Source organism: Salvelinus sp. IW2-2015, linkage group LG35, assembly GCF_002910315.2.
Source record: "Salvelinus sp. IW2-2015 linkage group LG35, ASM291031v2, whole genome shotgun sequence".
Taxonomy (NCBI): domain Eukaryota; kingdom Metazoa; phylum Chordata; class Actinopteri; order Salmoniformes; family Salmonidae; genus Salvelinus; species Salvelinus sp. IW2-2015.
In genome coordinates, this window is record NC_036874.1 from 3,183,708 (window position 1) to 3,209,047 (window position 25,340).

Consider the following 25,340-nt stretch of genomic DNA (forward strand, 5'->3'; position numbering starts at 1 on the left):
TTTTTTAGTGTTACTTTTTGGGCCATGTAGCTTTGTAGCTAACTACTGGAACTACACAGTACTTTTTTGGGCTAAAATAAAATATGGGAGAAGTAGGCAAAAATGTCCTTTCTTTTTCAGCATCAGACCTGCCAAATATTTTGTGTTTAATAGGTTAAATGACACATTCTGTTAACATCTGACTGCAGAGTGAACTGTTCTTGCAATTTGTAGTCTATGACATTTCAGATTTCACGTAGTTATCACAACGTGAATAACTTTTCTAAGTAACTTTAGTTGAGTAAACTGTTTTTTATGGTGGCTTTAGTATAGATTAACTTGTATTATTTTGTAGCTTGGTAAACAATATTTTCAGAGTAGCTTCCCCAACACTGGTAAGGGACCGTACAAGGCTATAGGAAACCATGCACGAAGGTTGAAGGAACAAGCCAAGAGAGAAACGCAACAGGATCAATTGACTACAAGAGAGGATGAGGGGAGAAAAATCACATCTAGAAAATGTGAAAATACAAGATAGTACCACAGAAGCTTTATAAGCTATCAGGGGGAAATTGGTACCTTAATGGTATCTCTTCTTTGGGCCCATAAATAACCACTAACCCCTCCAATCTGTCCAAACATTTATCTCCAGGTTTCTGTTACATCTATCTAAATGAGAATGAGTTCCCTCGTGGTTACAAGTTTGACTCTGATGAGATGAACTTCACCACGTCTGGTTTGTGTTTTGCTGGACTCATCTCCATGATCGACCCGCCCCGCGCCACTGTGCCTGACGCTGTCATGAAGTGCCGCACGGCTGGAATAAGGGTACGAGGGTAAAATGGGGGAGAGTTCGGGCAAAGGAGAAAGACAGAAAGAGAAAAATGGAGAGAGAGAGTTAGAACGTACAGTGCCTTGCAAAAGTATTCACCACCCTTGGCGTTTTTCCTATTATGTTGCATTACAACCTGTAATTTAAATATATTTTTATTTGGATTTCATGTAATGGACATACACAAAATAGTCCAAATTGGTGAAGTGAAATTTAAAAAATTACTTGTTTCAAAAAACAAAACGGAAAAGTGGTGCGTGCATATTTATTCACACCCTTTGCTATGAAGCCCCTGAATAAGATCTGGTGCAACCAATCACCTTCAGAAGTCACATCATTATTAAATAAAGTCCACCTGTATGCAATCTAAGTGTCACATGATCTGTCACATGATCTCAGTATAGATACACCTGTTCTGAAAGGCCCCAGAGTCTGCAACAAAACTAAGCAAGGGGCACCACCAAGCAAGCGACACCATGAAGACCAAGGAGCTCTCCAAACAGGTCAGGGACAAAGTTGTGGAGAAGTACAGATCAGGGTTGGGTTATAAAAAAATATCCAAAACTTTGAACATCCCACGGAGCATCATTAAATCCATTACTAAAAAATGGAAAGAATATGGCACCTCAACAAACCTGCCAAGAGAGTACCGCCCACCAAAACTCACGGACCAGGCAGGAGGCCATTAATCAGAGAGGCAACAAGGAGACCAATGATAACCCTGAAGGAGCTCCAAAGCTCCACACTTTAAGCCGTACACTCCACAGAGCTGGGCTTTACAGAAGAGTGGCCAGAAAAAAGCCATTGCTTAAAGAAAAAAATAAGCAAACACGTTTGGTGTTCGCCAAAAGGCATGTGGGAGACTCCCCAAACATATGGAAGAAGGTACTCTGGTCAGATCAGACAAAAATGTAGCGTTTTGGCCATCAAGGAAAACGCTATGTCTGGCACAAACCCAACACCTCTCATCACCCCGAGAACATCATCCCCACAGTGAAGCATGGTGGTGTCATGCATCATGCATCATGCTGTGGGGATGAAACTGGTCAGAATTGAAGGAATGATGGATGGCGCTAAATACAGGGAAATTCTTGAGGGAAACCTGTTTCAGTCTTCCAGAGATTTGAGACTGGGACAGAGGTTCACCTTCCAGCAGGACAATGACCCTAAGCATACTGCTAAAGCAACACCTGAGTGGTTTAAGAGGAAACATTTAAATGTCTTGAAATGGCCTAGTCAAAGCTCAGACCTCAATCCAATTGAGAATCTGTGGTATGACCTAAAGATTGATGTACACCAACAGGAACCTATCCAACTTGAAGGAGCTGGAGCAGTTTTGCCTTGAAGAATGGGCAAAAATCCCAGTGGCTTGATGTGCCAAGCTAATAGAGACATATCCCAAGAGACTTGCAGCTGTAATTGCTGCAAAAGGTGGCTCTACAAAGTATTGACTTTGGGCGGGTGAATAGTTATGCATGCTCAAGTTTTCAGTTTTTTTGTCTTATTTCTTGTTTYTTTCACAAGAAAAAATATTTTGCATCTTCAAAGTGGTAGGTATGTTGTGTAAATCAAATGATACAAACCCCCCAAAAATACATTTTAATTCCAGGTTGTAAGGCAACAAAATAGAAAAAACTCCAAGGGGGTGAATACTTTCGCAAGGCACTGTAGCTTATACAAGGTAACAGGCCATCATAGTCTCCCTCATTGTGTCACGTCAACCTATATCAACTCATTCCACTGTGAACTCCCTCAGGTAGTCATGGTGACAGGTGACCACCCGATCACGGCCAGAGCCATCGCTGCCAACGTTGGCATCATCACAGAGGGCAGTGAGACAGTAGAGGACATCGCTACCAGGAAACGCATCCCAGTGGAGCAGGTCAACAGGAGGTGGGTCTTGTTCCCCAACACCAACACGGTCTGGCAGGGTTAGGACTCTGACTCTCACTGTGGTTGATCAATCTCCTGTGACAGATTTGACTATTTATGCAGAGTTTGTATATCAAGTAAGAAGGAGTGAGAACTCCTAATACTTCCTGGAGGTAATAACACTAAACACTGTCAGTGGATTAGACATGTATATTCTATTCTATCATATTCTAATATATTCTATGTGGTCTTCAGGGATGCCCGTGCCTGTGTGATCAGTGGTGGTCAGCTGAAGGACATGAGCAGTGAAGAGCTGGATGAAGCGTTGAGGAGTCACCCTGAAATGGTGTTCGCCCGCACCTCCCCCCAGCAGAAACTCATCATCGTGGAGAGCTGTCAGCGCCTGGTGAGCCCCCCCACACTCACACTCACACACCACACACACACACACACACACACACACACACACACACACACACACACACACACACACACACACACACACACACACACACACACACACACACACACACACATAAATATATACCAAGTCTTTAGTCACACTGCATTCCAGAGAGGTTTTTGGTTTGGCTAACCCTTCTTTTTTGTCATGTTATCTCTCTCAAACCCTCTCTTTCTCTCTCACTCTCTCACTTTCTCTCTCACTAAGGGCTCCATTGTGGCTGTGACAGGCGATGGGGTGAACGACTCCCCTGCATTGAAAAAGGCAGACATCGTATTGCCATGGGCATAGCTGGCTCTGATGCAGCTAAGAATGCAGCTGACATGATTCTGCTGGATGACAACTTTGCCTCCATCGTCACAGGGGTGGAGCAGGGTGAGTGAGAGTGTCTTAGCACAATCACAAAACACAACAATAGCCATTTTAACAGGCAGATTACAATTGAAATGTATCCTGTGAACCAATATTTGGTTTCACAAAGTTAACGCCTTCATGATACTAAGTAATACTGATATTGAGGGATTTGATTATCGACCATATCTGACACCCAGGCCGTCTGATCTTTGACAACCTGAAAAATCCATTGCGTACACACTGACCAAAAACATTCCGGAGCTCACACCCTACCTCATCTATATCACTGTCAGTGTTCCTCTGCCATTGGGCTGCATCACCATCCTCATGATCGAGCTGGCCACTGACATTGTGGAGTCTCCTCCTCTTCCTCTTCCTCACCCCTCACCCCTGCACTATAAGACCATTCTAGAATGATGCCGATTATCCTTCTTCTATCCCACAGGTTCCCTCTGTGTCTCTGGCCTATGAGAAGGCAGAGAGTGATATTATGCATCTGAAACCCAGGAACCCGCGTAAGGATAGGTTGGTGAACGAATCTCTGGCTGCCTACTCCTACTTCCAGATTGGTGAGGGTTCATGTCTGTTCCTGTAGTAATAAAATGTCTGGAAAGGCCTTGCTTTTAACTAGGTCCTTTGAGTCCAATTGATCCTTGAAGCTGAATGATTTATTGACCAATATTCAAGGTGATAACCTACAAATAGTCTATTAGTACATTTTTCATGTCCAATTTTCTCCTCCCTCCCTCTATTTTGGTTTATCTCTCCCCTCTCCCTTATCCAGGAGCGATCCAGTCTTTCGCTGGTTTCACAGACTACTTTACAGCGATGGCCAGGAAGGCGTATCCCCTGCTGTGTGTGGGGCTCAGGTCCCACTGGAGAACGTCCATCTGCAGGACCTGCAGGACAGCTATGGCCAGGAGTGGGTGAGTGGTGTGGCTTGAGGTAATAGATATGGCCAGGAGTGGGAGAGTGTATGTGGCTTATGTAGGATTAGATATGGCCAGGAGTGGGTGAGTGTGCGTGGCTTACTGTAGGATAGATATGGCCAGGAGTGTTGATGTGTGTGGCTTACTGTAGGATAGATATGGCCAGGAGGGTTGAGTGTGTGTGGCTTACTGTAGGATAGATATGCCAGGAGGGTTGAGTGTGTGTGGCTTACTGTAGGATAGATATGGCCAGGAGGGAGTTGAGTGTGTGCTTACTGTAGGATAGATATGGGCCAGGAGTGCGTGAGTGTGTGTGGCTTACTGTAGGATAGATATGGCCAGGAGTGGGTGAGTGTGTGTGGCTTACTGTAGGATAGATATGGCCAGGAGGGGTTGAGTGTGTGTGGCTTACTGTAGGATAGATATGGCCAGGAGGGMATTTGTGTGTGTGTCTTATGGCCAGTACTGGACGAGTGCGTGTAGCTTTACAGCGCCCTCACTTACCTGTAACTCTTGGAAATGTCTATTGAAAATCTCCTGTCTTCTCTGTTCTYCAGACATACGCCCAGCGTCTGTATCAGCAGTACACCTGCTACACTGTCTTCTTCATCAGTATCGAGATCTGCCAGATCGCTGACGTGTTGATCAGGAAAACTCGCCGTCTGTCCATCTTCCAGCAGGGCTTCTTTAGGTCAGTGGATGTTAACTGCATGGAACAAATGTCTCTTACTCCCTACATACAATCATATACTCCCTGTTATGCATCGTTCATGAAAGGATAGTGGCAGAGAAGGCTTCCAACAAAATAACTTAGGATGTATCAATCTTGATGGGACTAATAAAACATTGTTTGACCATCCTCCATGTTTTCTGTTTGTGTGCAGGAACAAGGTGCTAGTGAGTGCCATCGTCTTCCAGCTGTTACTGGGTAACCTGCTGTGCTACTGCCCAGGGATGCCCAACATTTTCAACTTCATGCCCATTAGGTACTGTTACACTCTGTTTGACTTGAATGGTTATCGATTCATCTTCTCTGTCATTGTTTTAATGGCTTTCATGTTGGTTTGTTCATGCATGTAACTCCCCCTTACAGGGGCCAATGGTGGTTTGTTCCAATCCCATACGGAATTCTAATCTTTGTCTATGACGAGATAAGAAAGCTGGGGGTCAGAAGACATCCAGGAAGTAAGTAGCCTTGCTGGCTTCTGTCTTATCCATCCATTCATCCATCCATGCATCTATTCATCCATTCACCTACCCATCCATCCATCTATTTATCATGCATCTATCCATCCATTCCTTGCAGTAGTCTGCCCTAATTCTGATTATTTCCATTCCCCTCTCACAGGTTGGTGGGACCAGGAGCTGTATTATTGAGATTAGAGGGCAGATATCTAGACCAAAGCCAAAAGTAGAAAGATGCAGGTTAGCGTTTTCCGTCATGAATCTTGTTCTGGAGGCAGCTCTGCTCTGCAGTGGTCACTAGTTGGCCCAGCCACAAAGTCATAAAATATTATTTTAATCCTAACCCTAACCTTAACCACACTGCTAACCCTAGCTAATGGCTAACCCTAAACTTAAATTCATTTTTGTTTTCATGAATTTTTACAATAAGTCCAATTTGACTTTGCAGCAGGCCTATGAGGAAATCTCTCAGTTCTGCCTCTAGGACAAGACTCGTGACAATAAACGTCAACCTGTTGACGTTTATTGTTATACAAACTGAGTCTGGCTAGCAAACTGTCCTCCATCTTGGCCCCAAACATTCCATTACAAACATTGGTGCCATGGTGTCTATTACAATTTAAATATCAAACAAGGTTTGCCAAACTCTATACAAGTGTAGCTCTGAATATCCTAAACCATTTCTGATACGGAACCAAATATTATACACTGAAATAATAACCATAAATTCTTATGTGATATGTTTTTAAAGACACACCTCCATGTTCTAATARAAAAAAATAAGAATGCTTGATGTGAGTTTGTCATATCAATTATAATTTAGAATCCTTTCCTTTTGTAAATCCAGTATGTATATGTCTGTGTGTGATTGCCTTTTGCTTCTGAATTCCATTGCCTTTTTATGTATAACATCAAACATATTTGCCGTCAAGGGTTCTTTCTTGGTGATAATGTTGGAGGTACAGTAGCCTATATGCATTGTATTTCTGTATTTGTATGAATAAAGTGTGTCAAATATAATGTATTGTATGACTTCATAGTCTAGAGAGATACCTGAAATGTTTCTTCACCATTCTAATTTCAATTCAAATTAATGAATCACTTTTATTAAAAGCCAGACACTCAGGGGTTTTGTACATTGTGTAGCTCAGTCTACCTCTGGTTGATCTAATCTTATCTTGTCCTACATCTGTCCACACAGATGGTAATATGGCTTTGACACCTCCACAGTGAAAAAAAGCTTACCAATATTGAGGGATATGATGTCATTGATGTACTTCCTTTCCTTTTAGGTCATTTCAACGCACGATGGCGCCATTGAGAAAAGTAGGCTACAACGTGTTCAACGTTTGACACGACTATGGTTTGACAGCTTCACATTATTATTCGTATACAGTACATATATTTTTACGCAACTCACCATATGTGATGTAACATTTAATATACACACTGTTCAGTCAGATTAGAGAGGAATCTAGTCGATTTAAAAACTCAACGTTTAGGTAGCATACTACCATAGCGGTTAAGAGCTTTAGGCCAGTAACCAAAAAGTCGCAGGTTCGAATCCCCGAGCCGGCAAGGTGGAAAGATCTGCCGTTCTGCCCTTGAGCAAGGCAGTTAACCCCCAACAATATCTGTTCCCCGTGCGCCGATGACGAGTGAGGCAGAACACACTCGGGTAGGGTAGTGTTTAATGCGGAAGATACATTTCAGTTGAACGCATTCAATTGTGCAACTGAATAGGTATCCCAGTTACCATAAAATAATTATATATTTTAAATGTTTTTTCCCCAGAGATATTATTTTACACTGGGAAATTAGATTAGTTAAATTCGCTATTACATTGAGATCGTGTGTAACTACAATGGAGGGATGATGATTCATCAAAATGTGGTCTCAGACGGTTTTCATCCATGGGGTTTCCACAGAGGCACGCATCATATCTCACGTAGCCCAGCAGCCGGATGCTCTGCAGAACACTAGCCCAGATAGTCACGTGCTGCAGCATGTGGAATTTTAGAGCAGTACTCAGATTTTTCCATCAAATTATGCAAACTAACGACTTTGCCATTAATGATCCGTTATTATGGTTATGGTTCCGTGTGTGAAAATAATATAAAATACTAATTTAAATTTCTGTCCATAAAAAAAKAAACATTCGTAGCATATTTTGATTATATTTCTAAATACTCTTGCATATTGATGCATCATCAGGCTCCCGAGTGGCGCAGTGGTCTAAGGCACTACAYACACCATGGTTCGATTCCAGGCTATATCACAACTGGCCGTGATTGGGAGTCCCGTAGGGCGACGCACAATTGGCGCCATGTTTGTCRGGTGTAGGCTGTCATTGTAAATAAGAATTTGTTCATAATTGACTTGCCTAGTTAAATAAAAGTTACATCTTTAAAAAATCTGCAGAAAAATCTGCAGAAACTGGGGATGTCGCCAAACCATGGGAGGATCCCAATATCCTCCCATGGTTTGGCAACATCCCCAGTTTCTCTATGGTTTCCATAGCAGCCGTGCCCCAGCAAAAGATAATGTGACGTCATGTTTCCAGGGCGATTAGACCAATGCTCGTGTCACGTGTCTGCTATAAATTCGGAAATCTGTACTCACAGTTTGCACAGACACTGCAGCATCTCCCCTCAAGGTAGGCATGAACGACAAAAGGGGTTATTATACAACAATAATTGTAATACTTATTGCTTAATATGTGGCTTTGTGTTTTTTGAATGCCGTTGTAATGGTGTAGCAGTAGATACTTTTGAGCCTCTCCTTTCTCTTTAACATTACAAAGCCAGGAAATAAATGATGGAGGCGGGGAAAAGATGCGCCCATGGCCTTGTGTAATAATTCGCGTTTCTGTACAACAATTTCTGAAAATATGACGTGTAGTTTGCTAACTAATGCATAGCACGTACAAATCTTGTTTATTAAGACACGAGTTGAGCATTTAGTGAGAACAACAAGATAATGCATTATTCATTCATTAGAAGGCAAAATGTGCCGAGGTTACGTGACACTGTAGTTTGAACGATGATGCAWTTTGCGGAAGACTGTTGACAACGAATACTGTGGCTTCATGCAACGTCTAGATTATGTCTTCATGAACCTAAATAGTTGTATCAAATGGTCGGTGTAAATCAAGAGTTCTGGCATAGATGACTGTACAGGAAATCCCAGAAATGTTGCTCTAGCTAGCTACGTGCCTCACCACATACTCATGATGAATTCTTTTGATTGCGTCATAGCATTCTAGAACGTTACCGTCGAAATGATGAAAATCTAAACAAAAAAATGTAGCAAAATTGAGCCGAGACAGCTTTTTTTTAATGAAGTGGATGTTGAATTGTAATTGATACATTCACGTTGAAAGTTTTAATTTTGGGGATGAGATTAATGATAATTGAAGATTAATTGTATTGTTCCAGTGATGTTCTTTCTCTGAAGGTGGAAGCAATGGTGCGGTGTGTCGCATCAATGTGCCTACCGATTAGGTTACTCTTTCCGAATTGTTGCAAATTGTATTAGTTGCTAAAATATACATACTTTAATCAAGATGTCAACCGTTTGCAAAGACAGGAACAACAGGTTTCGGCTCGGTGTCACTATGGAGGATGGAGAGGCAGCCATCTCCAGACTATGGGCCTTTTTCATCACTGCGATGGTGAAGGTCGTATCATACTGTAAGGTCATTTTACAGACCCGGCCTATTTTCCAGGAGATGCCATAAAGAGTGACTGATTCCCTGCTGCTTTAGTTGCCTCACTCATAAAACACTTATTATCATTTTCTGGATATAAAATTATTCCTCATCTAAAAGGACAGAAAAATGGCATGTTAGAAATGTTGAAATAATTATATATTTCAAAATGAAGTGATTTTAAAGTAAAAATATGTAATGCACATCATCATCAGTAAACTGCTCATTTATCTAGTTTGGCCTGCTGATATTTATGCACACTGTGTCAATTATCATTCTGGAAGAATAACTGCTAATGACATTGATTGCATAGGCCTAATGTAAACAAGCTGATGATGTACTGGTTAGGTCGTGTGACTATAAATAAGGCCTAGTCCTATTTTCCTGCTTGAACGTGCCTGCAGCTGACTCAATGGCCGTGTTCGAGTTAATCAAAACTGTGATGTATCATGGGAAAATTGAGACTGACTGACTGATTTACAAATAATATTGAATAGTTATATATGATGCAAGTTAATCAGCCAGTCTCGACTTTCCTTTAAAGTCGCCTGCAATGTCGAACACGGCCAGTCTCTTCCTGGGTAAAAAGAGATGGTTCCCTCAAACTCTACTCCCTCTCTCTGACCTGCTCAATGCGCTTTCCTTTTTTTGGTATGCACTTACCATCACCTTGAGGTTACCATGGAGATATTTCCCCCACCATTATTTACAGTACATGTGTGTGAAGAATCATATCAGTGTGTTCTTTATACCTGTATTGTTAGTGTCTGGTTTTGTCCAGACAAAGCTGACTACGTTAGTCTATTACTAGGCCTTGATGATGTGATATTTAGTGGCGTGAGTTGACTGGCTGTCTGCAGTGAGGGCAGTCATGTGACAGTAAAGAGGCAAGGTGCTGAGGCTGGCTGGTCCTGAGGCTTGTAGAGGAGGACTGGATATCATGCTGCTCTCTGATGACAGCTGTCCAACCATATTAGACTGATAACATTCTCAGATGAGAACCAGTAGGCTATACAGAGGTTAATTTTATGTATTTGAGATTAGCCCACATACTATAGTTTAGCTGCAGGCAATAAGATCTGATTATTTCCAAACAAATCAGAATGATCTTGAAAAACATGCTTTTGACCATAAGTGGATTTCTTTTAGGTAATCATGTTTGATGTTTCATAAATACACAAAAGGTTTGATACATTGATTTACTGAAAATAATATTCTAGATGTAGGTTTGTGTGAGACTTAATGTAGTTTATTTTCCAAAGGGGCGTGGCAGTCAGTGAGCAGGTTGAATGGTGAGTACTGAGCTGTGTCTTCAGTCTCTAGTATCAGGGCCTGCCCCTCATGGCTCAGGTCTCAACAGTGGAAAACTACTGAGCTACAATCAATACAAGACATGCCTGGGAATGTAGAAAATGCCAGTGAGAGGGTGTGTGTGAGGCAGCACGTTTTCATTCTCTCTCTCTGCTGAGGTTAAGACAGCTTGTAGAGGTCAACAGAGGTTACAGTGTGCTCTCTCTCTCTCTATGCAAGTGACAACACTGGTTGATAGTATATTTGTTGTTATTACATTGTAAATCTATATATTATTACCTACAATTACTCAGCCTGCCTCTTGCATCATATTTGCCTGGTTGTGTGTCATTCTTCCTGTGTGCAGCACACTAAATGGACGTGGTGGTATGACACAGCACTTCCTCAAAATGGCTCCCAGGCTCTGCTAACAGGAATGGTCTCCATCTGCCTCATCCCTCAACACAGCCACACACAGGTTTTTGCTTTGTTTCTTGATTGCCAGCATTTTTGTGAATACCGTAGTAAAAGGCCAACTCGTTCATAAACGCTTCCATATTGAGACGCTCCCACACTGCACCCACTTTATTTTTGTCCCATTGTCTGGGACATTTTCTGCCTGAGTGGGTATCTGTATGCCCCTGGGGTGAATGACCCACTTACTACAGGCACCCTGTTTCTCCCCAGTAATTGGGTTGGTGCTGTAGCTGTGTACCATTGCCTGTCTGGGTGAGTGGAGGGGTGGACGGCTACACCCCAACAGAGGAGTAGCCCCACAGCACTTGACTGATTGGCTAGACAGACTTGGAACAGACAACTACCATGGTGGATGTTTGAAACAAAGTACTCATTATTGAGATTTGTTCCCCCAGGCATTTTGAATACTTTGCTATGAAATATTATTGGTATGATGGTCAATACACCTAGGGATATGACGGTCAGGTCATGGAATTTTGGATGGCGGTTATTGGTCAACCAAATGACCGCTGTCACCAGAATAGATATAAGACTCACATTTTATCCTCGTCTCCTGACTGGTATGTTCTGCTGATGGGAGGGGGGAATCACCTAGGCAACCAAAGATTWGTTTGCTACAGCATCTTGCTTGTTTCAGAAAGGAGCAACAAAGTTGAATTAAGTTGTAGAGTCCATGTTACAGCAGAAACAGAGTCAACCGCATGAATGCCCAGCTCTCCTGTTTTCAGTCAGCTGTTTTTTCCACACACCAAAACATTTAAATGTATATACAGTACCAGTCAAAGGTTTGGACACACCTACTCATTCAAGGGTTTTCTTTATTTTTACTATTTTCTACATTGTTGAATAACAGTGAAGACATCAACACTATACAATAACACATATGGAATCATGTAGTAACCAACAACGTGTTGAACAAATCCAAATATATTTTAAATTTGAGATTCTTCAAGGTAGCCACCCTTTGCCTTGACAGCTTTGCACACTCTTGGCATTCTCTCAACCATCTTCATGAGGTAGTCACCTGGAATGCATTTCAATTAACATGTGTGCCTTGTTTGTATTTGTATTTATTATGGATCCCCCATTAGCTGCTGCCAAAGCAGCAGCTATTCTTCCTGTGGTCCAGCAAAATTAAGGCATTTTATACAGTTTWAAAAAATATTACAATATATTCACAGATTTTACAATACACTGTGTGCCCTCAGGCCCCTACTCCATCACTACCACACATCTACAGTACTAAATCCATGTGTATGTTATCGTGTGTGTGTATGCATGTGTTTGTGTTGCTTCACYGTCCCCGCTGTTCCAAAAGGTGTTTTATCTGTTTTTTTTTWATCTAATTGTACTGCTTGTGTCAGTTACTTGATGTGGAATAGAGTACCATGTAGTCATGGTTCTATGTAGTACTGTGTTCCTCTCATAGTCTGTGCTGGACTTGGGGACTGTGAAGAGACCTCTTGTGGCATGTCTCATGTGGTATGCATGGGTGTCCGAGCTGTGTGTCAGTAGTTTAAACAGACAGCTTAGTGCATTCAACATATCAATACCTCTCATAAATAAAAGTAGTGATGAAGTCAATCTCTCCTCCACTTTCAGCCAGGAGAGATTGACATGCATATTATTAATATTAGCTCTCTGTGTACATCCAAGGGCCAGCTCTAATGCCCTGTTCTGAGCCAATTGAAATTTTCCTAACTCCTAAAAAGTTAATTTGTGGAATTTCTTTCTTTCTTAATGAGTTTGAGCCAATTAGTTGTGTAGCGACAAGGTAGAGGTGGTATACAGAAGATGGCCCWATTTGGTAAAAGACCAAGTCCATATTATGACAAAACTGCTCAAATAAGCAGAGAAATGACAGTCCATTACTTTAAGACATGAAACTGTCTCATGTGGACCGCCAATGGAATGGAAGACCCAGAGTTACCTCTGCTGCAGAAGGTAAGTTCATTAGAGTTAACTGCACCTTAGATTGCAGACCAAATAAATGCTTCACAGAGTTCAAGTAAGAGACACATCTCAACATCAACTGTTCAGAGGAGACTGCGTGAATCAGGCCTTCATGGTCGAATTGCTGCAAAGAAACCACTACTAAAAGACATCAATAGGAAGAGACTTGCTTTGGCCAAGAAACACGAGCAATGGACATTAGACCGGTGGAAATCTGTTTTTTGGTCTGATGAGTCCAAAATTGACATTTTTGGTTCCAAACACCCATGTCTTTGTGAGACAGAGAGTAGGTGAACGGATGATCTCTGCATGTGTGGTTCCCGCCGTGACGCATGGGGGAGGTGTGGGGGTGCTTTGCTGGTGACACAGTCAGTGATTTATTTAGAATTCAAGAGACAATTAACCAGCATGGCTACCACAGCATTCTGCAGTGATACGCCATCCCATCTGGTTTGCCTTAGCGGGAGTATCATTTGTTTTTCAACAGGACAATGATCCAACACACCTCCAGGCTGTGTAAGGACTATTTGACCAAGGAGGGTGATGGAGTGCTGCATCAGATGATCTGGCCTCCACAATCACCCGACCTCAACCCAATTGAGATGGTTTGGGATGAGTTGGACTGCAGAGTGACGGAAAAGCAGCCAACAAGTGCTCAGCATATGTGGGAACTCCTTCAAGACTGTTGAAAAAGCATTCCAGGTGACTACCTCATGAAGGTGGTTGAGAGAATGCCAAGAGTATGCAAAGCTGTCATTTTTGTTTGTTTAATACTTTTTTGGTTACTACATCATTCCATATGTTTTTTTTCATAGTTTTGATGTCTTCACTATTCTACAATGTAGAAAATATGAAAAACCCTTGAATGAGTAGGTGTGTCTAACTTTTGACTGGTACTGTATATATTTTTTATGCTTATGAAGGTTATTTTATTTTCATGACCGTCTTCATCAATAACCATCGGTTCAACGTTATACAGTAATTGTGCCAGCCCTAAAAAATACCATGGCTCATGCTCAATCTTTTGCTTGAATGACACAATCAGAAAAACATGGGCCTACTCTTTTCAGTGTTTGGAACTTGATCATGGGGTGTTGGTATGGAGATGTTAATTTTCACCTGACGTTGTGTGTCCGTTTTCAGTAGAACAGGCAGATAATTGATTGAGGTTGAGTCAGAAGCAGAGGTGGATCCTATAGGCCTGTATAAACACAGTGGCCATTTGTCTGTGCTAAGAGTCACCACCATGTTGCCACCAGCCTGCGCCTGTTGAATTCCTCCACAGTTCAGCTCTTAATTGAAGGTCGTTTGACATCTTGAGGCATCCAGGACACAAGTCCAGTATTGATTGGTCCCCTCGACAAAGGATTATATTTGTCAGCCCACTTGCGTACTCTTGAGACCAAAAGAGGGGTGGTAGTACTTCAGACAATAGTACACACAGACACAATAACAGAACCCACTGACATTTTCTTTTGTAGACCACAGCAGCCTTGACAAGACAGGCGTGAGGCTTGTCTACTCTGTTTTTCTCAAGAAACAAAATGAAGGTGATAGAACTAGTGCAGTGGACTTGATATGTGGATTGGACCATACTGCAGCTGAAGGGGGAGAGAGGGAAGGTGTGAACAGAATATAAAGGAGGGAGGAATGTGAGAACCCGATACTAACATGGAGCCTTCTCTGACTGCCTCTCAGCCTGCTTGCCTGTATCACTAATGGCTGGGTCAATTTATGATGCCTGTGTGGCAAGGAGAATTGAATATGGCCTGACAGTCAAACTTGATGACATCTTTTTAATGTACTAATCCAAACTTTCAATGTTACTGAAAATTTCAAGCTCCAGACTAGTACTTTTAATTCCCCACTGGTGCAGTGAATGGAGTTGAGGCACAGATGCCATGCATTTGTAGTCAGTGTGACTGCATTATGTGAGGAGGATTCACTGTGAGCTTGGCCCAGTCGGCTCATTATTGGCCAGTCAATCCAGGCAGCATACGCAGTGCATTCTGGGGCTCTTTAAAAAGACCACAGGCTGGAGGAACAGGCAGATTAGGATAAGCCATCTGGGTAAATTGCGGTGCAGTGGGAGCCACACACACAGGCATACAGGCACACAAACTCACACAGGCACAGATTATCAAGTTGTCTAACGTTACACCAACCAGATGCAAGGGCAATCTTGTGTGTCATTTCAAAGACTGCGCTAAATCCTACCTTGCTGCTGCACAGCAGTCTTACATAGAGGCCTGCAAGCTGTGGAGAGGGGAGTCCTAAGGAGTTTTTTGACTTATTGCTCATAGGAGGATACTACAGATTCTAAGCATATTCAGTAAGGTACTTGACCTTATGACACTAGTCCAATTAAATATGTAGCCTATGTAGTGTTGCATAGCTTACTACACTTAGTTAACCAGGTAAATAAATCATCTATTGAGGATATTTTTTAATTTTACCTTTATTTAACTAGGCAAGTCAGTTAAGAACAAATTCTTATTTTCAATGATGGCCTAGGAACAGTGGGTTAACTGCCTTGTTCATATGTTGCTTTTGCATAACCCTCACGTTATAGCCTACACCCAGACAGTTTGAAACGGGTGCTAGACATTAGACAACCGGACAATCCGTTGGAAAAACCTAAGCCTATTTATAGCTATTTTGAGTTGTTGGTCTAAGTGTTGCTTCGATTGGTTTGAGGTGTTTTAGCCCCAAGGGCTTTGTCCGTACTAGTCTAGCCTAATGCTCGGAGAGTTCAGTACTAGTTCTGTCCCGTGTATGGATTGTTTCTGTGCTTCCATTTCGGTGACCCTCCACTCAGAGTGGAAAAGCTAATGGAGGATAACTGGGACTCCCTTCATATAGGGTCATGGCTAGAAGGGATCCAGATTTTGTCAAATGAACATCAGATTTGACTATTCGTAACTGATTAGGAAAGCTTGCGCAGCAGGTTAGGAGAATTAGGTTACGGTAAGGGAAAGGATTAGAGTTGTAAAATAAATCTACTTTTGATGTTAATTTGACAAAAGCTGGATCCCTTCTAGCCATGACTCTAATATAGCCTATCTGTCCAGGGTTCTTCTTTGAACACTGTGTTAACAAACCTCCAGACGAGCTTCAATGCCATACAACTCTCCTTCCGTGGCCTCCAACTGCTCTTAATTGCAAGTAAAACTAAATGCATGCTCTTCAACCGATTGCTGCCTGCACCCGCCCGCCCGTCTAGCATCACTACTCTGGAAGGTTCTGAGTTAGAATATGTGGACAACTACAAATACCTAGGTGTCTGTTTAGACTGTAAACTCTCCTTCCAGACTCACATCAAACATCTCCAATCCAAAGTTAAATCTAGAATCAGCTTCCTATTTCACAACAAAACCTCCTTCACTCATGCTGCCAAACATACCCTCGTAAAACTGACTATCCTACCAATCCTTGACTTCGGCGACGTCATTTACAAAATAGCCTCCAACACTCTACTCAGCAAATTGGATGTAGTCTTTCACAGTGCCATCCGTTTTCTCACCAAAGCCCCAAATACTGCCCACCACTACGACCTATATGCTCTCGTTGGTTGGCCATCGCTTCATTTTCGTCGCCAAACCCACTGGCTCCAGGTTATCTACAAGTCTCTGCTGGGTAAAGCCCCACCTTATCTCAGCTCACTGGTCACCATAGCAGCACCCACCCGTAGCACGCGCTCCAGCAGGTATATTTCACTGGTCATCCCCAAAGCCAACTCCTCCTTTGGCCGCCTTTCCTTCCAGTTCTCTGCTGCCAATGACTGGAACGAATTGCAAAAATCACTGAAGCTGGAGACTTATATCTCCCTCACTAACTTTAAGCATCAGCTGTCAGAGCAGCTCACCGATCATTGCACCTGTACACAGCTCATCTGTAAATAGCCCACCAACTACCTCATCCCCATATTGTTATTTTTTTMGGGGCTCCTTTGCACCCCAGTATCTCTACTTACACATTCATCTTCTGCTCATCTATCACTCCAGTGTTAATGCTAAATTGTAATTATTTCACCATTATGGCCTATTTATTGCCTTACCTCCCTAATCTTACTACACTTGCACACACACTGTATATAGATTTTTCTATTGTGTCATTGACTGTACGTTTGTTTATCCCATGTGTAACTCTGTGTTATTGTTTGTGTCGAACTGCTTTGCTTTATCTTGGCCAGGTCGCAGTTGTAAATGAGAACTTGTTCTCAACTGGCCTACTTGGTTAAATAAAGGTGAAATAAATCAAATAAAAATAAAAGGTTACAGCGAGGCTAGGTTATGGCCTAATGATTTATCCTAACTTGAGAGAAGAAACAAACCACATTTACCTTTCCTTTGAACTGGACATGGTCATGGATTTTTTTTATATACCTAAATGTTATTTTAGTCCTGTTAGATTGGACCTCCATGTGCAGCCAAAATCCCTATCTGTCATCATGGCAGACTAGGACAAATCAATAGTCTCCTTTGTTGAAAAGAAAACAGTTTATTTTTCAGTTGAAATTGATTAATAATGAGTCTGTCATTTGCTTTATTGGTTTAAATGTCACATATAGAGCAAAGCAGATTATGGTAAATATGATGCATTGAAAGATCTATAGCCCAGGGCTATGACTTGTTTAAACAGCATTGTTTCTACATTGATATTCACAAGAGTTTGCCACATCAATTTCCAACAAACGTTTTCATCGATGCAAAATGAAGAAGCAGGAATTTCCTGATTGTTGCATCACTTTGTGTTAGCCAAAGGTAGTAACTTACTGTTATGCAGTCCATCCTCCATCACGTACCTGACATTGATGTTATTGGCCAACTGTATTTTGCAAGTTTTGCCTCAAAAGTGTTCAAACCTCTCCCGACCTCATATTACCTTCAGATTGCTAACCAACACTTGTTTTGCTAGGCTACATAATTTGGTTGAACATTTATCTTTGGCTTGCTCAAACAGTATGTAAAGACAGAGTTAAACTATAACGCCTTATTTGTCTCAGCTGTAATAACTTGCTTTGTTGTTACAGGAAGTGTCTCATATCTATCTTGTTCACACACAAATCTGCTTCCTGTGTCTCTGGCTAATGGTCCCTTCCTCCACAAAAATATCTCTGTTTGACTCCTCTCCCTCTCCAGTCCTTATAGGGCTGATGAGGTTACATGCTTGACTATGTTCCAACCCTCCCTCTTTTTTGTTTAGTAGACATGTCTGTCTCTCTTACATAACCAATAGCCTATCTCAGTGTCTTTAGAAACCTCAACATGCTCCTGCACAGCCACTCACTCTGTCAGAAATACCACACATGCAGCAGCTTGCCCATAAAGTAATGTGCATATGATCACAATACAGATTGTCACTGAAAACTAGGCACTACCCAAGGCTCATATTTATACGTTTCCAGGCAAGTTGAGCTGAGAACAGAAAGGCATGTCTGTGTCCAATCCTCCAATATGGACCATTGGAGAAGTCAAAGTAGACAAATAGCCTAGTCTCCTATTAAACCAGAAGGTTAAAGTGGAAGGCTGTGTTTTGTCATTCCTTACACACCGTAGCCTCTGGAAAGTAATGAGACTGGCCTGGCACCACAGGTCTTCAGGCTGGTAATACAGTGAGAGCTAACATTGCGGAGGACAGGAGAGCTACTGATTTATATCCCCTGTGGATTCAGACAGGTTACAAGGGAGGAGCCCAGAACCCAGTGTTTGTTTCATACTGGGCTGGTTTCCCCTGGAGTCTACAGAAAGGAAGTCCTCTGAATAGGAAGTCTGGGCCTGTTGCTTCAGTTCCTCAAGTCTCTGGTCTCTGTCTGGCATGTTAAACAGGCCTGGAGACAATGGAGCCTTCCATAGCCAAGTTAGGGACACAAATCTAGCCTACACCTCCCAGCACAAGGCCACCTAGGCCTGCACTACATAGCAGAACAAGTGTTTGACTTAGCTAACTGCAGTTATATAACTGGACAAATAAACTTTTGCACTACTTTCTCTGCTGTTATAGAAAAAAAGATTGATTGCAGATTCTAGGCACTGTGCTCTGTGAGAATAGACGGCGTGGAAAACTTCAGTGTTAGTTAGGCCTACCCTCTTTGTGAAAGCTGTACATTTGCAAGACTGCTGTTTCTACAGGGAGAGACACTTTTGTTGCAATACGCTTCCTAATGTTTTCTAATGTCTTCTTGTTTCAGGTTCACCACTACAACCCAATCAACAGCAACTATGTCAGACCTCTGTGTTGGAATCAACGGGTGGGTATTACATTCACCTCTAATATACAAATTGTTGCATATTTATCAGAAAAGGTGTTAAACACMGCCATTCAAAAAATGGGAAATGACTCATGTGCACCAACAGAAGATATCCAGCCCCAGTTAAGACTAGTTATGTAATAATAACAGGCTATGAAGCAATATAAAGGTGCAAAGCAATTGCAAAACACACTGAAAGCTCTATGGTGTAAGTCACATTTGGGAGCAGCAAACAATGAACACTGAACAGACATTGGTCGTTTTCCTATGGGTATCTGTCGGCCCCCACAGAGCTTGTGGTTGTCATCAGGGGCCAGTTGCACCAGTTGGGTGTTAAAGAAGTTGGCCTTAAATGCTAGTTCGGGCGTAGCTACGTCCAACTTTGGGATCAGAATTTAGTCGTAGCTAAGTCCGGCGTAAGCAATGGCCGTTCATGAGATTTGATGCTTCATACTGATGGTTGCTAGGCTGTTACCATCATCGTGCGTCACGCTCGTCGTTAGGTGGAAGAGAGGAGGACCAAGGCGCAGCGTGGTAAATGTTCATGATGAAGAATTTTAATGATGATCCAACAAACAGAACACTGACAAAATACAAAACGACGTGAACAAATGAACGAAAACAATACCGTGTGGCGAACAAACACAGACACGGCAACAATCACCCACAAACAAACAGTGAAAACAGGCAACCTTAATATGGTTCCCAATCAGAGACAATGACAAACACCTGCCTCTGATTGAGAACCATATTAGGCCAAACAATAAACCTAACATACAAAAACATAACATAGAATGCCCACCCAGCTCACGTCCTGACCAACTAAACAAAGACTGAACAAAGGAAATAAGGTCAGGAACGTGACATCGTGACAGTTCTGAACTTTGCGAGGCATGTCCCATCACTTCGCAAAGCCCACCGCTATGCATGCATGTTTTCTAAACCACATCTGGATGGGTCAATCAATAATTACTGTGGGAATGAATATCACTAAATTACGAAAATATTGGAATAAATTAATTGAAATACTTTAAAGTAACGATGTGTGTGGTCAACTATAATTTCATCACCGTTATGATTGGGACAGCGCCATCTCACTGCTTTGAGACAAGCATGGGGACTCGTCTTGATAATTAATGAATGTCAGATTTTTGTTTTCACTGTATCTCCATTTGGATATTTGGTGACAATTAGGCTGGGAAAATGTTACCCAGTTGAGGTGAGTGTTCATGATGATAATCTTTAGTCTAGTTTGCTCATCTAATAGTGTTATCAGAACATTTTGCTAGCATGTTATGTAGCCTACACTGGCCTAGTATAACAGGGGGGTTATTTTTGCTCTTCACTGGCGTAGTAGCCAAGGCTATATCCCCATGAAAAGCCTTTGACTTGTCTGATCAATCAATGTGATTTTGTTTCACAGAATCTCTGTTGTATACAGTATTTGGTTATTTGATCTCTGGTTGGGCAAATAAGTGGAGGTTGCAGCTCAGCTATTCATTTGCTAATATCTGATCAGACACATTCAGCATGGTCTGTAACATAAGTCAAGTGTATTATTGACTCACTCATAGGAAACTCCAAAAGCCCGCAGAGGTTGTGAAATATGAACACGAGACTCGCATCCTTTTGAAAATATAGATTTTCAGAGCATGTCATGAAAGAAGATTCCCAATTTAACGCCTGCTCCCTACTAGGTGTAGAATCTCTGCCAGGCATAGCTCATAGAAGGGCGGTGTAACAGGTATCATTTTTAGGTCCAGCATAGAGCATGTTTTACCTTGGACGTAGAGTTACGACCAACTTGTGCAACCGGCGCCAGAAGGTGTGGTGTTGAGGGGAGTCAGTAGTGTTAGATGGGAAGAGGAGGACAGCACTGTGAACAGATAATGAGGATTACACTGTAAACCAGCACCCCAAGGAAAGCACGCCAACGCACGTACAACAGAGTCACACGACTAAGTACACACACATTTCTTCACTCACCACATGATGTGTAAATCCTAACTCAAAACATTTTCATTTAGCATCATCTGGAATTTTTCACAGCAGTCCCAATACACAGAGGCCGGACAAGGGAATTTTAGAACGTTTTTAGGGGAGCAATACCATGTCGCCCTTCGTCTGTGTACTGAATCCAGCTCTTCCCTCTCTCTGTCCAGATTTGGCCGTATTGGCCGCCTGGTCCTCAGGGCCTGCCTGCAGAAGGGAATCAAAGTTGTTGCCATCAACGATCCCTTCATCGACCTGCAGTACATGGTGAGCTGAGTCTCTCTCAGTCCCTCAACCAACAGCCTTCATACAATATGGCACCCTGCCATATTAATCAGAGGCCAGATCAAGCTACCTGTGTGCTTATGTGGTAGTATTTATTGTAAAAACGCACCAATTACCCCATCATGTGTAATGAACTGATAACCTTGATGTTCTCTGACATTTTCTTTCTCCACAGGTTTACATGTTCAAGTATGACTCCACCCACGGCCGTTACAAAGGTGAGGTGAGCATGGAGGACGGGAAGCTGATTGTGGACGACCACTCCATCTCCGTATTCCAGTGGTGAGTGATGGCATCATCACGTGTGCTCGGGCGTGCTTGCCTGTATGTGTGTGTGTGTGAGGGCCACTGGAACAGCGTTTCTGTACGTCTGAGTAAAGTTCCATTCTATGGGGCTAGGTTGATTRGGGATTGAGCGTGTGTGTGCCCCTTTCTCCCTGGCTCATAGAGTATTACCTCAGTGGTCTGTAACCCCTCTGGCCATTATCTCCTCAGTGTTGCTATCGGCCTTTGAGGGCTGGCGCCACCTGTCTGCAAGGCCCAGCTCACAGCGATAACACTGAGGCTTAAAGGAAATATTCACCCATTTTGAATGTTACTCCCAAAAGTTCCAACGGAATAGACATTTAAAATGTGTCTATGTACAGTGTTGTAACYATGTTCAAATAGTGAAAGTACAAAAGGGAAAATAACTAAACATAAATATGGTTGTATTTACAATGGTGTTTGTTCTTCACTGGTTGCCCTTTTCTTGTGGCAACAGGTCACAAATCTTGCTCCTGTGATGGCACACTGTGGTATATTACCCAATAGATATGGGAGTTATGTGTCTCTATGGTCATACATTTGGTAGGAGGTTAGGAAGTGCATCTCAGTTTCCACCTCATTATTTTGTGGGCAGTGTGCACATAGCTTGTCTTCTCTTGAGATCCATGTCTGCCTACGGCGGCCTCTCAATAGCAAGGCTATGCTCACTGAGTCTGTACATAGTCAAAGGCTTTCCTTAATATCTCTCTCTCCCCATTAGTATGAAGCCCCATGAGATCCCATGGGGTAAAGCCGGTGCCGACTACGTCGTTGAATCCACCGGAGTCTTCCTCAGCATTGACAAGGCCTCTGTAAGTAGCAGTACCCAGACAGACAGAAGACAGTGACACTCGTGTGTCCCCGTCAAGCACTGATAACTATAGCGCTCACCAAGGCCTTGCAACAGCCAAATAAGTAACCCTAATGTACTTTGTCAAAATAAAGCTATGAAACTCGAAAGACTTTATCAACAGTTCTCAAGTGTATTAGGACCAGTCAGATCCAGACACAAACATTCAATATGATGTATTAGATGTGCATGCAAGATTTGAGACTTTCTCAATGTGTTTTCTTTTCTGTTTTCACAGTCCCACATCCAGGGTGGTGCCAAGCGGGTGGTTGTGTCTGCCCCCTCCCCCGACGCCCCCATGTTCGTCATGGGAGTCAACGAGGACAAGTATGACCCCTCCAGCATGACCATCGTCAGGTGAGTCCCTTTATTCCTGACCAATACATGCATGATCAAAGGGCGAACTCTTCACAAGAATAGTCAACCTTTAATAACGCTAGCATAATTGATTCATCTGAGTTGGTGACCTATTGTAATTCTCTCTGGTCATCCACAGCAATGCATCCTGCACCACTAACTGCCTGGCCCCCCTGGCTAAGGTCATCCACGACAACTTCGGCATCGAGGAGGCCCTCATGGTCAGTGTTTTTCTTCCATTAGACTGTCTGTCCATGCATCTTCATGACCAGTATGCAGGGAGCAGTCTTTTTGTCCTGTGATCCATATTGACACATCCGCTGACGCTATGGAACCCATGCTCATCTTTCCCTTTCTCTATCTCCTGTCCTCTCAGACCACAGTCCACGCCTACACCGCCACCCAGAAGACGGTGGACGGCCCCTCTGCCAAGGCATGGCGCGATGGCCGTGGTGCCCACCAGAACATCATCCCTGCCTCCACCGGAGCTGCCAAGGCTGTGGGCAAGGTCATCCCTGAGCTCAACGGGTCAGTAGTTTGAGTGTGTGTGTGTGTGTCACAGGAGGCTGGTTGGAATGAATGGAATGACATCAAACAATAACATTTCATTGACTCCATTCCAGCCATTATTATGAGCCATCCTCCCCTCAGCAGCCTCCTGTGGTGGGTGTGTTTGCATACATTTATGTGATTGTGCCTGCTACTTATCAAAGATGCTGAATGCAGATGTGTGCTTGACGAAAAATACTGCTTATATAAGTGCTGATGTGAGCCTTCTCTCTCTCTCTTTCTCTGTCAGCAAGCTGACTGGCATGGCCTTCCGTGTGCCCGTGGCTGACGTGTCAGTGGTGGACCTAACCTGCCGCCTGTCCCGGCCCGGCAGCTACGCTGAGATCAAGGCGGCTGTCAAGAAGGCCGCCGAAGGACCCATGAAGGGATATCTGGGATACACTGAGGACTCTGTAAGTTAATTACAAAATATGTATGTCAACATGAAAGATGAGCAGAGGTGGCAATAGAGCTCAATTTCACTGGAAATGATATGCAATTATAAGTTGTAGTTTAAAAGCAGGGCTCCTAGATTACATAGATCTCTGTATACTGCAGCTGTTCTGTTGGTGGGTTTCTCACTTTTCATATTTCCTGTCCCACCAGGTTGTGTCTTCGGACTTCATTGGAGACACCCACTCCTCCATCTTTGATGCTGGCGCCGGTATCTCCCTCAACGACAACTTTGTCAAACTCATTTCCTGGTAAGTTCCTCCCTTAGAATTAGAGTAAATATTCAATCATTCTTCATTCTAATTCTATAGTTCCTCCCCTGCTAACGCTGGACCCCTTTTTGGTTATTCTCAGCCCTCAACTAAACTATGACACCATCTCTGTCTGTTTCCCCAGGTATGACAACGAGTTCGGCTACAGCCACCGCGTCGCTGACCTGTTGCTGTACATGCATTCTAAGGAGTAACTTTCCGGCTCCAGAAGCTGGGCTGGGACCACCCTCCTCTTTTACATGCACTCACACCCTCCAGTGTCACAACCCTAGCACCCCCAGCCCTCCACCACTCTCTACAACACAAATTAGTCTCTGTAGTAGGCTGTGTGTACGAGTATTTGTTTTTTCCTTTACGAAAAAGTCCCACTTTGAGACTGTTTTGACTTGACAGTATGAGTTTCTGTGTCTTCCCAGAGCATTGCCGTAGATGTTTCCATACTGGCTGTTACCATGTAATATTGGTGTTAAACTAGAAATCTTTAAGAGTCAAGTGAGAAAGACAAGCTATTGTAACTAAAAAAAAAATACTTCTGTAAAATCTTTACAAATATCTCTGTCTTGCCTTGTTGTTGTTCATGTTTCCTGTTTGCCAGTGTTATAAGAACATGTTTTCACACAATGGAAAATAAGTCGTCATCTGCATTCAAGATAATCAACAGGATGCAGAACATGAAGATGATGCATTATAAAGTGACAATTGTATGATAATGTGTTTGTACATGAATGACAGGATTAGACTTAATTTGATCTACATTTGCATTATTTGAAAATCACAGTTTTTGTGAAAARTATCTTGAAACAAATGCTATTCCCTAAACTTCAGTTTTAATAGCTGATGCTTTAGCCAGGCCACAGTTTTAATACTATGCTGGAACAAAAGTCTGCATACCATGTTGGTACCTAGGACCAGGAGTCAAACATGATTGATATTGAATTTGCCAATCTGGTTGTGCACATTGCACTGGATGACTTCTCAGACAG

General features: G+C 42.7%; 1 protein-coding gene and 1 pseudogene across 2 annotated transcripts; both read left to right on the top strand.

Annotated features, from left to right (window-relative positions):
- Nucleotides 1-6,634, top strand: part of LOC111959186 (potassium-transporting ATPase alpha chain 1-like) — a 22,479-nt pseudogene extending 15,845 nt beyond the window's left edge.
- Nucleotides 6,635-8,174: 1,540 nt separating this feature from the next.
- Nucleotides 8,175-24,909, top strand: LOC111958765 (glyceraldehyde-3-phosphate dehydrogenase). 2 transcript variants are annotated; one of them, XM_023980030.2, is made up of 11 exons: nucleotides 8,175-8,270; nucleotides 19,234-19,293; nucleotides 21,456-21,552; nucleotides 21,746-21,852; nucleotides 22,598-22,688; nucleotides 22,965-23,083; nucleotides 23,223-23,304; nucleotides 23,460-23,611; nucleotides 23,883-24,045; nucleotides 24,239-24,336; nucleotides 24,482-24,909. In XM_023980030.2, the coding sequence occupies exons 1-11, from the start codon at nucleotides 8,191-8,193 to the stop codon at nucleotides 24,549-24,551; spliced, it is 1,119 nt and encodes a 372-aa protein (XP_023835798.1). In that variant the 5' UTR covers nucleotides 8,175-8,190; the 3' UTR covers nucleotides 24,552-24,909. The 2 variants fall into 2 exon arrangements, with proteins under 2 accessions (XP_023835798.1, XP_023835799.1); XM_023980031.2 differs by lacking the exon at nucleotides 8,175-8,270 and adding an exon at nucleotides 10,981-11,091.
- Nucleotides 24,910-25,340: the final 431 nt, after the last annotated feature.

Coding starts and splice junctions, on each gene's coding strand:
- LOC111958765 (XM_023980030.2), top strand. CDS start 8,191: ATGCTCGTGTCACGTGTCTGCTATAAATTCGGAAATCTGTACTCACAG. Junction 21,553..21,745: donor TCATCGACCTGCAGTACATG/GTGAGCTGAGTC, acceptor CTTTCTCCACAG/GTTTACATGTTCAAGTATGA. Junction 24,046..24,238: donor TGGGATACACTGAGGACTCT/GTAAGTTAATTA, acceptor CTGTCCCACCAG/GTTGTGTCTTCGGACTTCAT.